Source organism: Hippopotamus amphibius, chromosome 11 (assembly GCF_030028045.1).
Source record: "Hippopotamus amphibius kiboko isolate mHipAmp2 chromosome 11, mHipAmp2.hap2, whole genome shotgun sequence".
NCBI lineage: Eukaryota > Metazoa > Chordata > Mammalia > Artiodactyla > Hippopotamidae > Hippopotamus > Hippopotamus amphibius.
Genome location: NC_080196.1, coordinates 39,493,972 through 39,515,005, shown reverse-complemented (window position 1 = coordinate 39,515,005; position 21,034 = coordinate 39,493,972). Strand labels below are relative to the sequence as shown.

The 21,034-nt window shown below is 44.0% G+C and overlaps 1 protein-coding gene across 3 annotated transcripts in view; it reads left to right on the top strand.

The window, feature by feature from the left end:
- The first annotated feature begins 443 nt into the window (after nucleotides 1-443).
- CMTR1 (cap methyltransferase 1) overlaps nucleotides 444-21,034 on the top strand; it is a 55,218-nt gene continuing 34,627 nt past the window's right edge. For all 3 annotated transcript variants that reach the window (XR_009047977.1, XM_057698906.1, XM_057698905.1), the window contains exons 1-8: nucleotides 444-602; nucleotides 2,553-2,690; nucleotides 11,095-11,246; nucleotides 12,755-12,913; nucleotides 16,252-16,344; nucleotides 17,814-17,885; nucleotides 19,026-19,120; nucleotides 19,238-19,310. Coding sequence is in view for 2 of the 3 variants with exons in the window: in XM_057698906.1 (XP_057554889.1) it covers nucleotides 2,558-2,690; nucleotides 11,095-11,246; nucleotides 12,755-12,913; nucleotides 16,252-16,344; nucleotides 17,814-17,885; nucleotides 19,026-19,120; nucleotides 19,238-19,310 (777 nt within the window). In the remaining variant the exon portion in view is untranslated. The remainder of the gene's footprint in view (nucleotides 603-2,552; nucleotides 2,691-11,094; nucleotides 11,247-12,754; nucleotides 12,914-16,251; nucleotides 16,345-17,813; nucleotides 17,886-19,025; nucleotides 19,121-19,237; nucleotides 19,311-21,034) is intronic.

Below are 21,034 nucleotides of genomic sequence, written 5' to 3'. Positions count from 1 at the left end.
ACACTTGTTCTTTTTTGGGGAGTAGGGCACGCAGCGGGGCTTGTGGGATCTTAGAGACTTGGAATCGAACCAGTGCCGCCGGCAATGGAAGCACAGAGTCTTAACCACTGACCGCCAGGGAATTCCCTCTCTAAACTTGTTCTTAATCTGTAAAATTAAGGTAGTAATGAGATTAAGAGAGATGAGTTGATGTGATAGCACCTAGCCTTTTTGCTTTTTGTATTTGTTTCTCTTCCCCAGAGCCGGAAGAGACGATACGCAGTTACTTTTGCTTCTGTAGCCTTTCCTCGTTGGGTCTTCTGCGCAGGCGCCCTGGGCTGCCCCGGGCAGGGGGTGGGGCGGAGCTAGAGCTGTCTTTCCTGGGGCCAGAGGCGGGGAGGGTGGAGGGAGCCGGCTGTCCTGACGTCATCAAGCTGCGCAGCCCGCAGGGCGGGACCCGAGCGCGACTACGCGGCCCGCGGACCGGGGCGGGCTTGTGGGGAAGCGAAACTGAGGGAGGAGGAGGCGGCGCTGGCAGCGGCAGGGCCAGGCCTGGTGGCGGCGGCATCGGCGGCCTGATTCCCCCCTCTCCGCTCCTTGGCAGCTCGCCCTCTTCCCTCAGCGTGAGTGCCGACACGCGGCCCGGGGGGAGCGAGCGGGCGGGAGCGCGGGCTCAGCATCCTCCCCTCCGCCGCCTCCTCGGCCCCCCGCGGGCGGTCGTGACCCTCACCGCCCCTTCTCTCTCTCTTCCTCCCTTACACCCTTCTTCCCCGCGCCCGGTCCCCAGTCTCCCAGCAGCCGCTGACAAACGTCTCTGCGCACACATTCCCACACTCAGCGTTATCTACACATGAAAAGACTGGCCCGGGGAGATGTGAGCTCATCTCTTCCCTCTGTGAATAGGGCTGGTAGTGCGAAACGGAGGCCCAGGGAGAGAAGACTGGAGAGGGAATTTGAACCCCTTCCCTGGGGGAGCAGCAGGTAGAACCCAGGCCTTCTGCCTTCCACCTAGAAGCTCCCTGCTAGGGCACATTCTTTTGGATGTGTAGGTCACTTGAGCTGGGCACTGGTTAGCTGTGTGGCCTTCCCCTCTCGGGCCTTAGTTTCTTGCAGTGGAAAAGGAGAGGGTTGAATGAGGCGACTTGGAAGGCGCAAACCTAAGATGGTTTGGGGAGGAGCAAACCAGTTTTTCGGACACTATTTCCGCTCCTTTTTTTGCACCCACCTGAACACAGTTCTTGAGTGTCCTGGGCTTCCAGTCTCCCCCAGAGTCGCTAGGAATCAGAGGGCCCTTTTTGCTTATGTTATGGTCCTTTAGGGTAGGGGTTATTTAAGACAGTGGTTTAAAGTGAAATGTGGTTCAGCCTGGTTTTGCTTTCTGTTTGTTCAACGTCTCCCGTTCTTCCTACTGCCTCAGGATAGTCCCTGCCTGAGCTTAGTGAGAGGCTGCCTCATTAGGAAGGATGAGGTTCTGTGTTGGGTTGGTAGGCTCATCCTTGAGCTGGAGAGAAGTGAAACGTGATTCATGTTTGAATCATGAGGGGATCAGTGGTTTCATCATCTCTTGCTGCTGTGACCCATGCTGTAAGCCTGTTCTTGTGTCCCTGCAACTCCCTTTCCCAAGGAATTGCAGCCCAGCTGAGCACCCAGCTTGCTCCTATTTTTGAGTACGTTCTCTTTTCTGAGTCCTCTTATAGCCAACAGTTGTGTGTAAACCACACTGTATTCACTTCTACTCTGGCTTGCTTTTAATTTGATCATTCCTTAAGATTTCGGGAATCTCATAATCACTTCATTCCATCTCATTTTTCCCCTCCTGGTTGCCTCTCATGCTTACCCATGGGTGTGGATGATGGTGACATGGTGCCTTGCCTGTTTCCATTCTTTTTGTGGAGGTGGCTTCTTGTTCTTAAGATTGTTGTTTTTGTACTTGAGTCCTGTGATATGGCTACCTTCCCACTCTTCTGTTTTCCAGGCCTAAATCAACCATTGATTCCATTCCTTAATCTGTTTAAAAACTCCCAATTCTCCCATGTTTTCAAACATGCTGAAGTAAACCAAAAATCAGTATTTGTATCATATTGTGTGATCTTTTAATTGTCCTGGTGAAATAATAATGGTGATGGAGCAATCATTCTGGGATGTTCTTTTCACCTTGGAAATATTTGTTGATATTCATTAGGTTTCATAATTAATTTCTAGTGTGCATTGTTGTCATGCATGGCCAGTGTTGCATCAAAAATATAGAATAACAAGTACACACGGTCCTTTTTTCCTCTGTGGCTTGTGGAGTTGATCCATGACTTTTTGGTATCTGACACCAATGGCCCAGAGGCCTCTGGGTGTGTGAGCACCACATTTTCCAGTAAAACTAACAGCTCTCATTGAAAACCAGAGCTTGGCTAGCATCCTTCCTGGACCTCGTTCTGAGGAAGAAGCTATTCAAGTGCTGGCACTGGAAGCTGCTTGGAGTTGCCAACTTTCATCCCATTAATGTTTTATTCTTTGGAATCCCTGCTGTGATCCTAGTGGCTCTGACAGAGGCAGCTTACTATCTGGATTTGTGGTTGCAGTAACAATGAGGAGGAGAAATGATTCAGAATGCACTGCGCCTCTCAAGAAACAGAAGAAAAGAGTTGCAGAGCTTGCCCTGAACCTCAGCTCCACATCTGATGATGAACCTCCCTCCTCTGTCAATCATGCAGCAAAAGGTAAGCTTGCCTGTGTGGGCAGAGGCCACTGGCCACCTGGTTATTTGAATCCCTGATGCCTGAATTGGGCAGAACACAGTCCACTGCCCCTGAGAAAATAAGGCAAAGTCTATGCAGAGATATTGGCTGTAGACTGTCTTCTCTTTTGCCATTCTCCTGCTGGGAGTTGGGAACTTGTTTTAACTAAAAACTTGGAATTTTTACAGGTTTGCCTTAGTTCTGTTGTGGTCCTTCAGTAGGTGGCACTCTTTTGCTGCCTTAAACCAGGTGGAAGTAGTGGTGAGCATTGAGTGCCCTGTGCTCTCAGCTGTTAGTGATCATGGGGTTCTTTCACAGGGCTGGGCTCTTTGCTGTGGTGATCTGGCCTAATTCCCCTCAGGTTTTTGCATTTTGTTTCCTCAGTTCCCTCAGCAGTTATGATCAGAAACACCCAAATGAATTGGAGCATCCCTGTGATCACTGTTTACATTAAGCTCTAAGGATTTCACTGATCTGGTTGAAACTAGCATTTTGCTTTGCCTGTTTTTTAGGGTTACAGATATTCAGTTTCCACAGGTGCTTTCTGTGAGAAACTGTAAAGTGTCTCAGAACTTGCCTGAAATACCAAACAATTAGAAGTAGCTCTATTTGCATTTACCTTGACTTGCCAGCTGTATTAATTTCCTAACAAAGTACCGCAAACTGGTAGCTTAAAACAACAGAAATTTATTCTCCACACTTCTGGAGGCCAGAAGTCTAAAATCAAGGTGCCCGTATGGCCATGCTCCCCCTCCAAGGCTCTAGGGAAGAATCCTTCCTTGCCTCTTCTAGTTTCTGGAGGTTGCTGGCGATCCTTGGTATTCCTTGGCTTGTAGCAGCATGATTCCAGTCTCTGCCTGTGTGTGTGTCTGTGTTCAAATTTCCCTCTTCTTATGAGGATATCAGTCATTGGATGAGAGCCCACCCTAATCCAGCATGACTTCATCTTAATTTGATTACATCTGCAAAGACCCTATTTCTGAATGCCGTGTTCCCAGAGTACCTATGACCTTTTGGGCACCCAGTACACCACCGGTCTTGCATTTTGTATCCTCTGCTGGATCACTGGTAAATTGGAATGAAATTTGATGACAGATTGGTGACTGAAAGAGTGTGAAGCATCCTTTGCGAGTGATAGAAAATACAGTTTATTCTCAAGTGGTTGGCTAATTGAAGGGCCGTTACTCATCAGCTGTACTGAGTAGCTGGTCCAGAAAGGAGAAGCTCGACAGGCCTTACATACAGCTAACGAAGCATTTGGTGCGACTGTCATCCCGGCTGGATAAGAGACTCTCATAACCTTGTGTGTGGAGATACATGTGTCTTTAACGTTGTCACAGTGGATTCTAGGGTAGGTGAGAAAGGCTGTATGTAATTGAGGTTGCTAAGTGGGAAGGCAAAAATATATTGGGAGTATTGGTTCTAGAGACTGTTGAGGAAAGGGCGTTTTGCTTATCACCTGGGATCTGAGCAACTTGATGAAGGTAGAGTCTCCTTGGGCAGGGCTCTGGGGTAGTGGGAGAAATGACCTGCAAGGGAGAAAGGGAGGGCGTGCCTGGGGGAATAAATGATACTTAGGTGGAGGAGGTATCTGGTTCTAAGCGGATCTTGGGGGACATTTGCCCTCAAAAGAATGACTCCCAGGTAGAGGAAGGTGTATAGTTAAGGATCTTTCAAGGGAACCAGTCTAATTTAAATTTTCAAGCTTTTAAAAATGTGACTGTGAATTGAGATTATCCCCCTCCCTCCCACGAACTCCCTTTAATTGTACCAAATGGCTTTAACCTTTTCTAGAAGTGGCACCGTATGACTCAGTGAGGATTGACTGTTGCTGTTGTATGTACAGAATGGAAATCTAGAGGTGGCCAGTACCTTGTATGTGTCTGGCAATGGGCCATTTGGTCCCTTTCATTTGCAGAAAAATGAGGCAGGAGGCAGAGACAAACATTGTTAGATTTCCCAGGGTCAGCTAATTTTAGGAAGGAGCAGTGCCACATTGACAGGAAAACCAAAAACAAAAAAAAACAAACCAACCTCTGAGGGCTAGAGTCTGGTGTCTTTATCAGCAAGACTGCTCTCTGTGCCCCTCCCTCTGCAACCCCATGCCTGGCATGGAATAAATGCTCCATAATTATTTACTGAATAGAACTGATGGATGGTAACAACAGTATCTTTTCAGAGAAGCTTAAAATGCTTCACCTCTTTAATTTGGCCTACTCCTCCTCCATTCTACAGAGAATCATTCATTAAGTACTTTGTATTTATATCATTTCTGTTCTGTGTTGGCTTCTCTTAGGCATCCCCTGGACAGTGTGCCCCAGTAGTTTACTGTCTAGCCAGAAACTACATATCCCCTGAGATCTATATGTAGCTTTCCTATTCAGGTCATTGCCTTAAAGCAGGTATGTTTCCTTTTGCTCCAACTGCTTCTACCTGGACATACTGTTGAACAGATGATTGAAAAATGCTCTTTAGGGAGTACAGATAGAAAAACAAACAAAAAAAGTAGTTGCTGTTTCTGTTTGTCTGGGCCTTGTTTGTGTTTCCCCTGCTAGATCAGTGTGATGACTCATTAATAGAACTATTTAATCAGTTTGTTTATTTTATGTTATTGACAGAGTAGCTACATTGCCAATCAGAGATAGATATCTGACCAGACTAAGGAAGAAAAGGGATGTTGCTGTCATGGCTACTGGGGCATCGTGTGTTCTTTTTTGTATTTTAAGAGGAGTTTGAAGGCATTTTCAAGCCTAAATAAACTCTTGGGAATTTGCTATTAAATAACAACCTTTTGAAGCAAGGAGAGGCAGAGGGAGGTCATTTTGTTCTTTTTGGTTGTTTGTCACAGGGAAACTGGTCTAGACCCCAAGACAATTTCGTTTTCTCCTCAACTGTGCATCTAGTGTGGGCTTCTGGCCCTCCCACAGCATGTTGCTTTGGAAGTTGCTGGGCTTCTTCACCAGCACCACACTGAAAGTGCCTTTGCCTTCCCCTCCGCCAGGTTTAATTCTTCCCTAAATAGGCTATTTTCCCTGAAACACCATCGTTTTCCTGTCAGCCCAGATTCATGATCTTAATCAAAAACTTCTTTTATCGGTGTCTGTTTAAATTGCTCTAACGAGTTACCACTTGTCCAGTATGAAGGAGAAATTGAGTCTTTAAACAGGAACGAGTGTATTCCACAGCAGTTGTTAGGCAGGATGTGATAGTTATTAAAGTCCATAATTTATTCTTCTGCATCTGTGCGCTGCTCACCTTGGCCATTAGTGGTTAGAGCTGTCCCTCCTTGTGTGTTGTCACTGTCATTTTTAATCTTGGCATGTTTGACCTACTGTTCTATTATGAAAAATTTTGTCAGTAGCTGGGAAACCTCTGATTCTTCTATAAAACAAACCTGTTTTCTTTAAAATGACTTAAGAGTAATGATTTCTATCAGGTAGAGAAGAAATCTTAAATGAAAACTCTAAATAAGGTCTTGGGCTCTCTGGTAGGTTTTAGAAGGGGAGCTCCTGGGGAGGTAAATGGGAATGCCACCCAGCTTTGGCAAGTTCTTAATGAAACTCATGATTTTAATAGACTGACCTTATTACTTCTGTTAATTTATATCCTCATTACAAGATTGTCTGCTCAATGTTTGCTAAATTCTTATCAGTCTTGGGAGGCTGAACTTCCTCTTTAGTTCCTGCTGCAGCCAAGACAGTTGTCTTCTTTTCATCTGAAAAGAGTGGCCCCAAGTGCCCAGGGGTGAAAATGAGTAGTGGCTGTGGATATCAGGACTAACCTAGGGAACTTTGTCTTAAATCATGTCAGGCCAAGAATTGGCTTTAAATATCACATGAAATAAAATAATAAAGGGCTTATTTGCTTATCCAGCACACTTTTTGATCTCTCTCTCTCTCTTTCACACACACACACACACACACACACCCCCCCCACAGGATAATATTTTAGCTCCCATCAACCTCATTCTCAGAACCTGGACAGGACAGCTGTATATCAGGTAACACCTAGGGAAGAGGAATGGAGTGGGAAGATCTTTGTGCCCGAGTCTGGTGCTGGGATATTGCACCAGATCCACCAAGGACTTGCTCAATGAGCCTTACATCTAAATTTGGTTCTCCTTGTCATTTTGGTCCAAAAATGTTATGAAGACAAAACAAAAGATCTCTCTCTGAGATCTGAGGGTGGCAGGAACACTGCATGCCGAGGTATGATATTCATACCATTGATGGGTGCCCAGTGATCCATCCTTAAGCAAACCTAACAGCCACTCTCCTTTGAGAAGGATACCAGTTTTTCCTAACCTTTATATAGATAGACCTGTGACTCTCCGGATAGCTGGTGAAAGAAATAACAACTGACTTAACATTGTAGCTTCTAGGTTAATCAGGACCCTGGATCCCCTGGGCTGCCCAGGGAAACTTTAGGGCCACGCTCAGGGAGCTGCCCCCATTCCTGTACTAAGCAGTACAGTTTGGAGGCATGGAAGCAACTGAGTCAAGAGACTCTGCATCTTTGGAAGCACAGTTCTTTAGCATGTGGGAGCTCTGTTGCAGAGCACGTCTCTCCTCCACATGGGCAATGAGAGATGAGAGGCCCAGGCTTAGTCTCAAGCTACTCTGGAGGCCTTTCCCCTCATATCTGCTGTCCTCTGAAGATTTCTCTGGAAAGGAACCAAATTCTGCACAAGGCTTAGAATACTTTATTTCTTTAAGCTTTTTTTTAAACCCTAATTTTCAAACTAATATATTATTATTTCTCACATAGGAAATGAAGAAAAGGCAAAACAAAATATCACTGCACCTCTCAGTTTCCATGGTTACTCATTGTTAATATTCTGGGTCTTTCCTTCTGAGTGGCACTCTCTGGCACTCTGTGATATGTGCTGCTTTGGTCCACGTAAGCAAGTCAGCTCCTTATGGAGGGAATTGGACAACCACCCTTTTAAGAGGACAAAGGCACGTTTGGTGTCTCTCATTCAGGGATATTCTCACCCAAAATTCCTCCTTAGGAGCCAGAATTTTGGTTTTATTCTCATTTTTTCACACACATTCACCTGCCTTTCTTTTGCAAACTGTTATATCCTTTAAAAATGCATTTTTATCTTAGCTGTTGGATTTTTAAGCTCTCGGGGTAGGATTGTTACTTTTGGATAGTACTCCATTGTGTATAGCATTGACTGTTTTATTAAACAGGTCCTGAACCAAAGTTGTTGTCTGATCTTTTAAACAATATCAGATGCCCTTTTCCAGCCTACTGGGGTGCAGGGTGCTAAATAATATAGTCCAAGGAGACTCAGTTCTCTGTGAGGACATAGGTATTCCATCCTCATGCTTAAACTTTTTGTTGTTTTTGTTGTTGCACCTTTAAAAAATTTTTTAAAAGACTTTTTTTTTTTTTAAAGCAGTTTAAGGTTCACAGCAAAATTGAGAGGAAAGTGCAAAGGTATCTCCTGCACCCCTGCCCATGTGTGCATAGGCTCCCCCATTATCGCTCACCAGAGTGCTGCATTTGTTACGATTGATAAACCTGTGCTGACACAGCATTATCACCCAGAGTTCATAGTTTACACTATGGTTTCCTCTTGGTGTTGTACACTCCATGGGTTTGGACAGATGTGTATCCTTCCTTATATTTCTGAGGGCTGAACATATTGCACTACATGTATGGGGTGTTGTAAGAGGAAATATTGTAAGGAGCTGTATGCTCAATAGGTGCTTAGCGAAGATGACAACTGGGTGACAGTTCTTTAAATTCACTACAGTAAGCACTTAATTAAGTTCTGTTAAATGCAAAGCCTCAGTCCAAGTGTTGGAGATAAAAAGTTGGTTGTGGCACAGTCCTTGCTGTCTAGGAGTGACCCTGTCCAGTGGGGTGGCATGTGACAACTAGCTCTCAGGCGGTATGATGAGTGCTGTGCTGATGGTGTGAATACTGGTGCTACTGGAGCATCGTGGAAGGGAGAATCAGGCCTGGGGTGCTGGAGAAAACTGTGCTTTTCTCTAAATGTCAACCCTTAGTTTTTGTTCTCGCTGGGAAATGGATGGATCCGTGCAGACAGGCTTTAGAATTAGCATGTAGTCCTCGAGTTATGAATACCTGTAGAATGCCCATTTGGGGTGTATAAAGAATTTTTTTACATGGCTGCCCTTTGTGTCTTTCCTCAAATACCTCCCACAAGCAGCCAAACTTTGAGTCTGCATCTCTTTTCAGGGACTTCCTTTCTTCCTTAAAGGAATTGTGCTACATTGCTAAGTTAGTTTTTTTTCTTTTTTTTCCATTTATTTAAAATTTTAATAGATAATATATTCACATGGTTCATAAATCAAGATATAAAAAGTTAGCCAGTATAAACTCTAGTGATATAAAAATGTAAGTCAAGTTTCACTTCTTCCACTTTCAGTTGTTTCGGTAATCATTTAGGTATTCTTTTTCCATGCCTCAACCCCACATGTGTGAGTAATCACTTTTATTGGTCTTGTATATCTTTCCTTCCAAAAGCTCTTTTTGCAATTACAAGAAATAAAAATTTGTATTTTTATTGTCCCTCTTCAGTACAGAAGAGTTAGGATGCCATGTTTATGCATATGGTCTAGGTCTTCTGTTATTCAGTTGACAGGGTATCTTGGTGGTGATCTCACCATTTCAGTACATGTGGAGTGGAGGTTCCCAAGTTTTCTTTGGCTCTTGGCATTCCTAGTGCTGCCTTAACTTTTTTCACCATACCCTTAAAATACCAAAAGAAATAACTAACAGTTTAATTTATTAAGTATTTAGGTCTGAATAACAAGCATTTATAGCCTAACAACTAATAGATGTTTGCAAGAATAATATTCATAAATTGAAGAAATTAAAAAAAATTTATTCTTAAATAAGCACAATTACCTATTAATGAAATTTGTATACTATTGAGCACTGTACAGCTTCTCAAACCTTGGGATCAGATTGCATGCTGCCACCCTCGTTTCCTCTTCTGCATTCCTCCTGGCTTGCAGTTTATACCATTTTCAATGGGAATGTGCAGAAATTGTTTATCAGATTTTTTTTGGCCGTGCAGAGCCGCATGCAGGACCATTGGACTGCCAGGGAATTCCCTAAAATATTTTTAAGTTAAGAGATTCACGTATCAAAAAAAAGAAAAAGAGAGATTCATGTATCTGTAAAAGAGAAGGAAAGACCCGGTTACAGTGACTGTCCAGACTTTATATTATCCCACTTTCGGCCAGGAGCCAGGTAACCCACCACTTCTGGCAGCTTCTCCAAATAAGGTGGGTCTTCTTTGGAGTCCTTTGGCAACAAGGTTGCTGACAATGAAGATAATGGCTTGGCTCACGCAGGCCGGCAACTCCCTCCTGGAGCCTTTAGGTGCAGCTCCTCTGCTCTCCACCTTGGTTGGTGCTGCTGCCTGAGCTCCCCATCTTCCCTGTCCTCTCTTTCCTTCTCTTCCTTCTCTTCTCCCTTCCTTTCCTGTCTTCCCCTCCCCCTTCACTTCTCCCTTCTCTTCCCCACTTTCTGCCTGTGAGCTGGCTCTTCTCTGGGGCTGTGCTATAGACCCATCCTCTCACCTACCAGTTTGAAGGACAGTGAAAACAGGAAACTAGGAGGTTAAACAATGAAAAACTGTTAGCCCAGTGATAGAATTGTTGAAAATGAAACCAGGTATCAGTGTTTGGAAGTTGATATTCAAATAATAAATAGCAGCAGCAGAAATAATCATATCATCAATAAATACATTTTTTATTTGACAGTGTACTTTCAAATACATTTTTTCACTTAATCTTCAAACAACCCTATGAGGAAGGTATTACCATCCCAGTTTTGTAAGGGATAGGAAAGGAAAACTGATACATTTTTTAAGAAATTATTTATTTATTTTTGGCTGTGTTGGGTCTTTGTTGCTGTGTGCAGGTCTAGTTGCAGAGAGTGGGGGCTACTCTTCATTGTGGTGCATGGGTTTCTCATTGCAGTGGCCTTTCTTGTTGTATAGCACAGGCTCTAGGCATGCAGGCTTCAGCGGTTGTGGTGCCCAGACATAGCAGTTGTGGCTCATAGGCTTAGTTGCTCCGAGGCATGTGGGATCTTCCCAGGCCAGGGATTGAACCCGTGTCCCCTGCATTGGCAGGCAGATTCTTAACCACTGTGCCACCAGGGAAGTCCCCAAACTGATATTTTGAACTCCTATTTTGTGTCCATTAGGAACCTTTAGTAACTTGCCCAAGATTACGCAGTTTGTAAGAGGTAGAGAATACATTTGACCTGGGTCATTTAATGAACTTTATGTGTGCAATGCGTATACTGAACACTAGTTGAATAAATGAAACTTGGACTTCTAGAGGCTATATTGTGGCATAAACACACCAAAACATTTTCCTTTTTTCTTTTCCAGCATCTGCTACAAGCCTAAGTGGGTCTGACAGTGAGACTGAGGGGAAGCAGTGCAGCTCTGACTCCTTTGACGATGCATTCAAAGCAGACTCTCTTGTGGAGGGAACTTCTTCTCGTTATTCCATGTATAACAGTGTGTCCCAGAAGCTCATGGTATGTCAGGGGCTGGGTTGGGTTTCTAAAGCTCTACTAGCTGAGTGAGAGAAAGGAAATTTTATTGATATGAGAAGAAGCAAAGCGAGGGTATGAGGTTTTCCTCTGCTTTTCAGCTGCTATAGTTTAGTAGAGAGGGTATGACCCCTTCTTGATAGAAATATCACATTTGAATCATCTGTGGGAAGTGGACACTCAGGCCTGCTTCTCCTATCCTGTCCAGAGCTGGATCACCCTTTGGTCTCCTTAATAATGAGTTCTTATGAGCATATGTGAACAGGTGGTTTTGTGTCAGTGGATAAATCTCATGCTGAGATTTTTGCTCTAGTGAGTGATCTCAAAAGTGAGTGACTAAAATCCTGCTCACCCCCAGGTACCTAAAATAAATGGGAGTAGTACAGTCTTCTGTAATACTTCCAAAAGAGGGCTCAGTTTTCCTTCCCAACTGGAGTACCCCATTGATATACCACAAGAAGGAAGGTGAAAAGGAAGCCCTGCTTACTTTCCTTATCAAACTTTAGTGTATGTGCAGAGGTTAGGGAAATCTAAGTTTGTCTTCTCTCTAGCTTCAGGAATATTATAGTTGACTTCTCCACTTTCTGTTGGATTCATTTAAGAATGAGAACTGCCACTTCTGAAGTCATAGTCAGGATTCTGGTTTGGGGGCCAAAAACTTTGGAGAAATGAAAGATGGGGACGTTTATGACTCAGACTCTTTGACCTGGGGAGCGATTTGTGGCTACTGTGGGAATTTCATCCAGCTCCAGAGCTGGTAGTGCCCCTTCCATAGGGAATATAGACTCTCTAGGGGAAATCAGATCTTCTTAGGATTAGAGTTTCTTTTATTAGACAAGGGTGTGTGAATTTTGGGATTCAAATCTCTGGTTTTGGGGGTATGTACCTGGGTTCAGTGACTAGAGTTTAGTGTAAGCTTTTTAGTTGTGACATTTAAAAAAAGTTTCTGTTCAGAGTCTTATAGTACCTTACATAGCTCAGTTTTACATGAAGTGATTTTTCAGTTAATCTCGTGATTAAGTGGGCTCCTAAAGCCCTCATTGTCCTTGCCTAGTAAGGCTGTTTGACTGGTTAAGGGTAAGGTTTAGAAGTTGCTGCTTGAAGCGGTTCCATTTTAAATTATGTTCTCTTTATCAACTCTACTCTAGATCTACTTCTCACTTAATCAGACAAGTTAGCTGGAAGGGTAGTTGTGCAAATGTCCAGTGAGATTCATTATGTACTCTTGGTGCCTTTAATTACAACTGTGAGGTCCCTTCTCATTTATCCAACTTCTCGTTGCCCTAGAGTTTCACCTCCAGAAGAGACAGCCAGTGGGCCCACAGTTAAACTGCAGTTATTTATTTATGCTTCTTTTCATTAGACTAGAAGGAAAACTTTTAGGCCTTACTCGTTTGTGTTTCTCAGGGTTTAACACAATGTCTGACACATGATAAGGGCTAAATAAATGTCTGTTTATTTATATAAATGCACCATTACTTCTCTTTTTTCAGGCCAAGATGGGCTTCAAGGAAGGTGAAGGATTGGGTAAATACAGTCAGGGTCGGAAGGACATCGTTGAGGCCTCTAATCAGAAAGGTCGACGAGGCTTGGGTCTGACGCTGCGAGGCTTTGACGAAGAGCTGAATGTGGACTGGCGAGCTGAGCCAGAGGTAACTGGTGTGGAGAGGAGGAGACAGGAAAGCCACTTATGGCTTTAAGAAGCCATGTTAATGAACTAGAAGTCTCCAGAGTCAGTATGATCGGGGTGGTTAACGGGGATTGGAGCAGGTTTCTTATGTGGAAGATACTGGGGGTGTTCAAGGTGGAAAACAGGAGCCGGGAGAAGATATGGTGGGTTGTGGATTTGTTTCCTGTTGCTTCATGTAGGACTGTCTAAGACTAGTGGGTATACGATGCAGGAAGGCAGAGTGTATCTCCACAAAGAATTTTAATAGAGACAGCTTTCCACCAGTGACGAAGGTGACTAATGAGGTCGTGAGCTCCCTTTGCTGAAAGGATTCAAGTGGGGCCAGATGAGGACCCACTCTCCCATTGTATGAGTGACTGGATCAGGTGTCCTCCAAGGTCCTTGCACCTTCACAGGTTTATGACATCATGGTATTAAGGAGGTATTTGTTTATGCCATATAGCTTTTCTGTTGTGGATTTAGTCTGCTTACCTCCTTGAGTACGAGTTTGTTTTAACCCTGAATACCAAAAGAGACTCTGTCCCTTTTCATGGCACAGATTATGTTGAGATTTTATTTTTGTTCATTTATTTATGCCCTGCCTTATTCCACTGAGGATTTAAAGTAGTATAATAAAAGCACCTAGGGACTTCCCTGGTGGTGCAGTGCCAGTGCAGGGGACATGGGTTCCATCCCTGGTCTGGGGAGATCCCACATGCCGCGGAGCAACTAAGCCCGTGTGCCACAGCTACTGAGCCCGTGTGCTACAACCACTGAAGCCCGCGCGCCCAGAGCCCGTGCTCTGCAACAAGAGAAGCCACTGCAATGAGAAGTCTGTGCACAGCATTGAAGAGTAGCCCCCGCTCTCTGCAACTGAAGTGAAACCCACATGCAGCAACGAAGACCCAATGCAGCCAAGAAAATAAGATAGATAGATAGATAGATAGATAGATAGATAGATAGATAGATAGATAGATAAAAGCACCTAAAAATAATGGTAAAGTATTTACCATTATGGAGTTGAAACTAGAGAAAATAGAACACAGATGTCTAGCCTTCCACATAGTTGCTGCAGTGGAGCTTCAGATGTGGGTCTGAACTCTGGAAAATTGATATTTTGTCTTCCTGATGTTCCAGTTCAGGAAAGAAGTCCTGTGAACCTGTGCATGATAAAAGCCTAATAAGGTGTCAGAGTAAGATGCTGACAAGCTAGGAGTTAATGGATTCTGGGGGTGGTCCTGCTGTGTTACCTTGTAGTTATGAGAAGGCGAGACTGCACAATAGGGCAAATGTTTGTAACTGGAACTAGGTGTAGGTTTTGACCTCAGAAATACATGGTGCTTTCCATGTCCTCATTTGTGTGAAGACATGGGAAGAGTCCCTGTCTTCTCAGTGGGGCAGAATTAGTACTTAGCTAAACTTGGAATTTGAAATTTACTCATAAAATCTCTGCTTTTAATGGAGACAGGCTATTGGGAAAATTTTTTTTTTTTTGCTGCCTTGCACAGCTTGCGGGATCTTAGTTCCCCAACCAGGGATTGAACCTGGGCCACAGCAGTGAAAGCACCAAGTACTAACCACTGCACCACCAGGGAATTCCATAAAAAATTTTTTTGAGGCCAGGCTGTCCTAATTATCATTTACCATAATTCACTGTTTCTCTTAAAAAAGATACCCTATCTTTTGGTTAAGAGTTTGGCTCAACTGTTAGTTGATGGCTACTTCTTTTTTTGTTTTTTAGAACTTTTATTGAGATATAATTGACATACAATAGACTGCATATGTTTAAAGTGTGCAATTTGATTTTTTTTCTTATTAGTAATGTATATATGGCAATCCCAGTCTCCCAATTCATCCCCGCTCCTTCCACACTTTCCGCGTTTGGTGTCCATATGTTTGTTCTCTACATCTGTGTCTCTATTTCTGGGTGGCCACTTCTTTAAGATAGATGAATCTGGGCGGCCTGAGGTGAATGTTCAGTTCATGGAATCACCACACAGAGAGTGCTCAGTGGCCACTGCAGCCCAGGAATATGGAGTGCAAGGTGTGAAGCTTCAAAGTCCACTTTGTAGGTAGCCTTAATATTCAGACTTCCACGAGAAGTTTGAGTCTGCTTTTCCTCTCCAAAGGGGCATCCAAAGGTGTATATGAGCTTCTTTTTAGAGGTTATAATTCATAACTATCTGTAGTTAAAGGGGATGGATTTGACCAGGAGGAGAAGCCATGATTCACTGCCAGATTCATTGACAGTTTTCAGTAATTTTTCTTTTAAACTTTTTCTCTGTTAGTGGTGGTTGGCTTGCCCTCAAGACCTTGCATTGTGATACCATTTTATGCCTTTCAGAGCATGTAATATTACCTTTAATCTCATTGCTTCAGTTTGCAATGGTGAATCTCTTCTCCACACTTGCTTGGAGGGAATGTGTGGAGCTGCCAGTGCAGGTTAGCCACCTGTTTAGGTTTTATAATCCATGTCTCTCTAGCCCAGTGAACTTAGTTCTGGCTGCACAGTAGAATCATCTGGAGACTTCTAAAAACATACCCAGTCCCTTCCTCAGACCAACAGAATCATATACTCTGAGGGTGGGGCCCAGGCATCAGTACTTTTTAAAAGGTCTGCAGATGATCCTAATGGATAGCCAGGATGAAAACCACTGTTTTAGCTTGATAAGGAAAGTAATTAAAAAACTTAAGAGGAAGCAGATTATAGATGCCACTTTCTGCTCTGTCTTGGAGTGAAAGGCATCAGGAGGTGAGACTCATTGCCCTGAGTCTTCCTGATGTAATTACTTTATCATAGACTTATTTCCTATGTGTACTTCTCTGTGTCCCCACTGCTCTGATTATTTGCATCTTGAGTTAAGGACCATGTCTTTTTTTTTTTTTTTTTTTGGCCACGCTGCCCGGCGTGCGGGATCTTAGTTTCTTGACCAGGGATCAAACCTGTGCCCCCTACAGTGGAAGCATGGAGTCCTAACCACTGGACCACCAGGGAAGTCCCAAGGACCATGTCTTTTTAACTCTGCATTCTGAACTCTTAGCCCACAGTAGGTATTCATCAAATAATATTGGAACAAATGAGAGAAACTTTGAAAGTTGGAGAAGTTTCTTCAAATTCAAACCAGAATTGGACCTGGCTTTCAGAAGTGAAACTTTAGAATTCCGACTCAGTTCTCATGTCTGACACTGCTGTTGGCCTCAGCTTCCTGGACCCTTGTCACTCTGAGTCCCTCTTGATTGTTTTGCAGGAGCCCTGGTGAGTTGGGGCATAGCCCTGAGGGTCGGTCTTACTTGACTTACTTGCCTCTCTTTTGTTTGTAGCCCAGTGCCTGTGAGCAGGTGTCATGGTTCCCAGAATGTACCACTGAAATTCCTGACACTCAGGAAATGAGCGATTGGATGGTTGTGGGAAAGGTAGGATTTCAGGAAAATGTACCCTGAATTCTCGGCACTTATCTCTGGACTCTTCTCCTCCTCAGGTCAAGTGTGCACAGCTGTGAGTATATACTCACAGTTTAAGAAAAATGTGAATCTGAGCATTCTGGCAGGAATAAAGCTGCATCAAGAGGCTGTGTCAAGGGCTTTACGGATACGTCCCTGGGAGATTTGCCAGGCAGAGTTTTTCCTCCTTTAACTTGCAAGGCTGTGCAAAATGCATAACTTCTGTCTTCCTCTTGGATGCTTTTTAGAGTAGCTTATTATACATCTGTGTATATTCTGGTCACTGCTGGGCCCTATTCCAGGTAGATTAAAAGACACTATCCTTGTCCTCAGAAAGTAATGAGGGAGTTATTACAGAGGGAATTTGTTTAATCTCCTTCTGGAAAATTGTAAGAATAAAGTAGATAGCTATACCAAGTCAGCATGGTCTGGAGAACATGGTCTGGTATAAGGATCTCCAGGGATCTCCATGACCCTTTCACGGGGTCTGCAAGGTCAAAGTTATTTTCATAATGATACTGAGAAGTTAACTTGCCTTTTTCATTCTCATTCTCTCACAAGTGTCCAGTGGACTTTTCCAGTGGCCATGACATGTGATATCATGACCAATTGAATGCAGATGTGAACAGGAGAATCTAGCTGTTGTGTATTAAGCCACATATTGAGAGATTTGCAAAATGCAAAACAGTGCCACTCTTCTCAATAAAATTTTTTTTTGGAAATAATAGGTTTTTTTTTTCATTAAAATGTTATTTATGCTAATGTAACATTTTTTAAACTGAATTAGTAGTTATTTAAACATTTTCTCAGTTTTAACTTCTAATAATGTTCAGGTGTGTGTGTGTGTGTGTGTGTGTGTGTGTGTATCTGCCACATAAACAAAAGCTCTTTGGGGTCCTCAGTGATCTTGAAGAGTGTAAATCTGAGAACACCAAGTTTGAGCATCACTGATTTAGAGGTAGCCTCACTCAGACATAATGTTGGACCTGACATCCTTGCAAGGCTCCCTCACCCTTGTTTTCTGTGACACTACCAGGTTAGTGCCTGGTGTCCTGCCTTTATACTCATCACAGAGCAAGAGGCTTCCTGGTTGAAGGACAGGCTTCTGTCATTTGGGGCATTCCCCATCCTTCTGCCTCCACGCTCTAGGGACAGACAGCTTGGATGTCTCCTCCCTGTTTGCTTTTCTTAGCCTCGGCCCTCATGAGTCTTGTATCCATGTGGTGCTCTAGTTAGAGCACCCAGGGGGCTGCTTCGTCTCACGGCCACCTGGAGTAGAGCCAGAGGGATTTAGGATTTTCTCTTTCCTGTCCCTCAGGGATTGATGTTCTTTGGCAGGGACGCAAGCCCCCTTTTGCTCTATTCACTCAGAACCCTAGTTTCTCCATTCATCCCCCCAAAGGCAGTCGCATGTGGTCATTATTGATTTTTTCTCCCTGTAGAGAAAGATGATTATTGAAGATGAAACAGAGTTTTGTGGGGAAGAGCTGCTTCACAGTGTGTTGCAATGTAAGGTAAGGCCTCGTGGCTAGAGTCTGGAGTTGAAGATTTTCTGTGAGGGGTTGTGCTGGGCTTTTCTTATTCTTTTGAGTCAGTTGTGGGGAGGCTGAAGTTTAGCTAAGATTTTTCCTGGGGATCAGACATGTAGCTTGGTACATTTCTGTGAAGTGTCCTTTTTCCTGGCGGCTCTCCTGCCCTGTAGTTCTGTGCTGTCCCTGTGGTCAGTAGCCAGGAAAGGAACGACTTAATTTCAGTGGGTCGGTTCATTGTAATCCTGAAGGGGGACTGGCATAAGTGAAAGGTTTAGAATCATTCTTTAGCATCAGATAGAGCTGAATTCAAATCCTAGTTTTGCAGCTTTTCTTTTTTTTTTTTTTCCTGTGTGACCTTGGGCCACTTGCTTTAACGTCTCTGAGTTTCAGTTTCCTCATCTGTAAACTGGGGAGAAAATACTCCCAATGTTGTTATAAAAATTAAAAGAAATAGTTGGTATTACCTTCCCCTTGATGTCTTTTAGCCTGACTTTAGGTCAGGAGATGCATTGCCTGGGGCAGAAATAGCCAAGGGAACTCTGAGGGGGAAATGAGTTGGAGAAGAAGCAAGACCTCGGACCAGCTTCACAGAGCTTATTTTTCTGGCAGGCAGAGTGTTGGAAATATCTTTAAGGTGACTGGAACTCAGGTAAAGTGAGGCTTTCTTTTTTCAGAGAGAAAATTAGGGAAAGGAGAATGGTTCCCTACTGTGTAGTAGGTACCCTCAGAAAACTCTGGTCTTGGTTTGTCTGCCCTCTCTCTGGGTACCCTTCATATCAGAGCTCTGGTCCCTTGGGAGGTTGCTGCTGGAATGGAGAAGCAGATTTGCTATGAGGATTAGCAGTGCCGGGAGGTGACTCCGTGCCATTTATTAACCAGTTACCATGTGCCAGGCACATGCTTACTTCCCTTTTATTTTGTACCATTTTACAAGTGAGGTAGTAAAGGGTCAGAGTGATTGAGCAACTTGTCTAGGGTCACAAATCTGGTCATTTCAGAGCTGGGATGTAGCAGGAGCCTAGCTCTTCAGAGGGCTGTGAATCAGGCTCCTGAAGCTTGTAAGACACCTGTTCCATCCCAGAGAGTGATGCTCACCTTGAGGTTCTGATTCTCTCTGGGCAGAGTGTGTTTGATGTCCTGGATGGGGAGGAGATGCGGCGAGCTCGGACCCGGGCCAATCCCTACGAGATGATCCGAGGAGTCTTCTTCCTAAACAGGTTTGCTGCCATTTCCTTCTCCCCTCCCCTGATGTGCACTGTTTACCTTTTCATTTGAGCCTCAGCTCTCCATACGTCTGGTAGTGAGGCGCACTTTTCTGTCTTGCTTTGTTGCAGGGCGGCAATGAAGATGGCTAACATGGATTTTGTGTTTGATCGCATGTTTACAAATCCGAGGGACTCTTATGGGGTGAGAACAAGATTTTGCTTCTGCATTCGTAGTGCTAAATGGGCTTAAGCTTCAGTGGCTCAGAAATTGCCATTTGTACAATGCTAGAAGAGTATTCTTGCTAGGTGATAAAGATGTATTTTGTGATAGAGATATATTTTGCTTTGAGCTCTTCAGGTAGGGTTCCACCGTGCTTTCTCTGGTCCCAGGAGTGCTCCAGTAAGCAATTGTTTCTAGGGCTTCAGGCCCTGAGTCCCAGCCTCCAGCTCTGCAGATCCTGCTCCTCACTCCAAGTGGAGGTGGCAGGGCTTGCAGGAGTGAAGAAGGGGTGTTCCTGACAAAGTCTGTAGCTGTGCATCTACAGGCCTAGAGAGCAGGGAGGTAAGGCCATGAGTTAGAGCGTAGGCCTCCCTTCTGCATTTTAAACATGTATTTATCCAAGCCCCTGCTTTGTGTCAGGCACAGTACCAGGCACCAGGAATATAATTTTGAAGGAGATAGATATGATCCCTTTCCCCATGGTGCTTAGTTTCTGGACATTCTGGTGGACTTGAGAGCTGATAAGGGTACAGGGTTGGGTCTGTAAAGCCTTTCTTTGCTCATTGATGTGTGGAGGCCAGTTGCCACCAGGGAGCTTTCGCCTGCCTTCCTACCGTGGATGAGGTAGAGTCTGAGTACAGTCAGCCTTATGTGTCTGTAGGCTCTGCATCCGCGGGTACAGAGGGCCGACTATACAATGCCATTTTGTATAAAGGACTTGAGCATGTATAGATTTTGGTCTCTAAAGGGGGTCCTGAAACCAGTCCCCTGCAGATACTGAGGGGTGCCTGTATACAGTCCTTACAGTGAGCTTGTGTTCCAAATTGAAACTTGTTGCATCATCTGATTTGGTTGCTGTTTCTGCTGTGAGAAGGCTGTGTTCTGGGAAATGTGCGAGTGTTGAATGAAATGTGGGCATCTGCATTATTTCACTGGCCTGTTTAAAATCAGTAGGTGTCTGAAGATACAGGCTGTTTTGAGTGAGGGTTGAGGGGGACAGGGAGTGCAGCGCTTAGTCGCAGGTGGTATCACTTAGGTTCATACCTTCTTTGAGTCTCAGCTGCTTCGTCTCTGAAATTAGCCCTACTAACCTGCCAGAGGGCCGGGATAGGACCAAAAGACTTATAAGAATTATTCCAGCTCTAAAATCTGTGATTTCAAATGTGGCCACTTTCCCTTTCTGCCTTTCTGAGCAAGCCTTGTGTGGGATCATAATTACCAGTCTTTGGCCCTTCTCAAGAAGTGGTAGAGCAAAATGATTTTCTACTTTGTTATAGCTCGTTTTTCTGAACACAGACCCTCTATAATGATAGAGAAAGAAGAAAGGAAATTTCATTCCAGCATTCCCTTCAGGGTTTCAAAGGGTTCCTTTTCAGTCCTAGAAAGTTAGTTCTCTCCGACAGTGAAGGGGCTAGGAGCCAGCTGTTCGCAAATCTGTTTCTGCTTCATTGACCCTCCTTCTACTGGGACCCTGATTATCCACTGTGTAAAGAAACTTGTTTTCCAAGTTCTTTAATGTTTCAGCTTCTACCTAACTGCTTCTACCTTCAGCTTCCTAACTGGCAGGTGGACATCTCCAACCTTTAGTTATTTCTCTCTCCCAGGTGTCCCTCCCCATTTTACAGTATCAGCAAGCTGCTCAAAAGGGCTCTTGAAATAGTATCTTGAGAAAATTAGGTTGGTATAATGTTGATTTAATTTTCTGA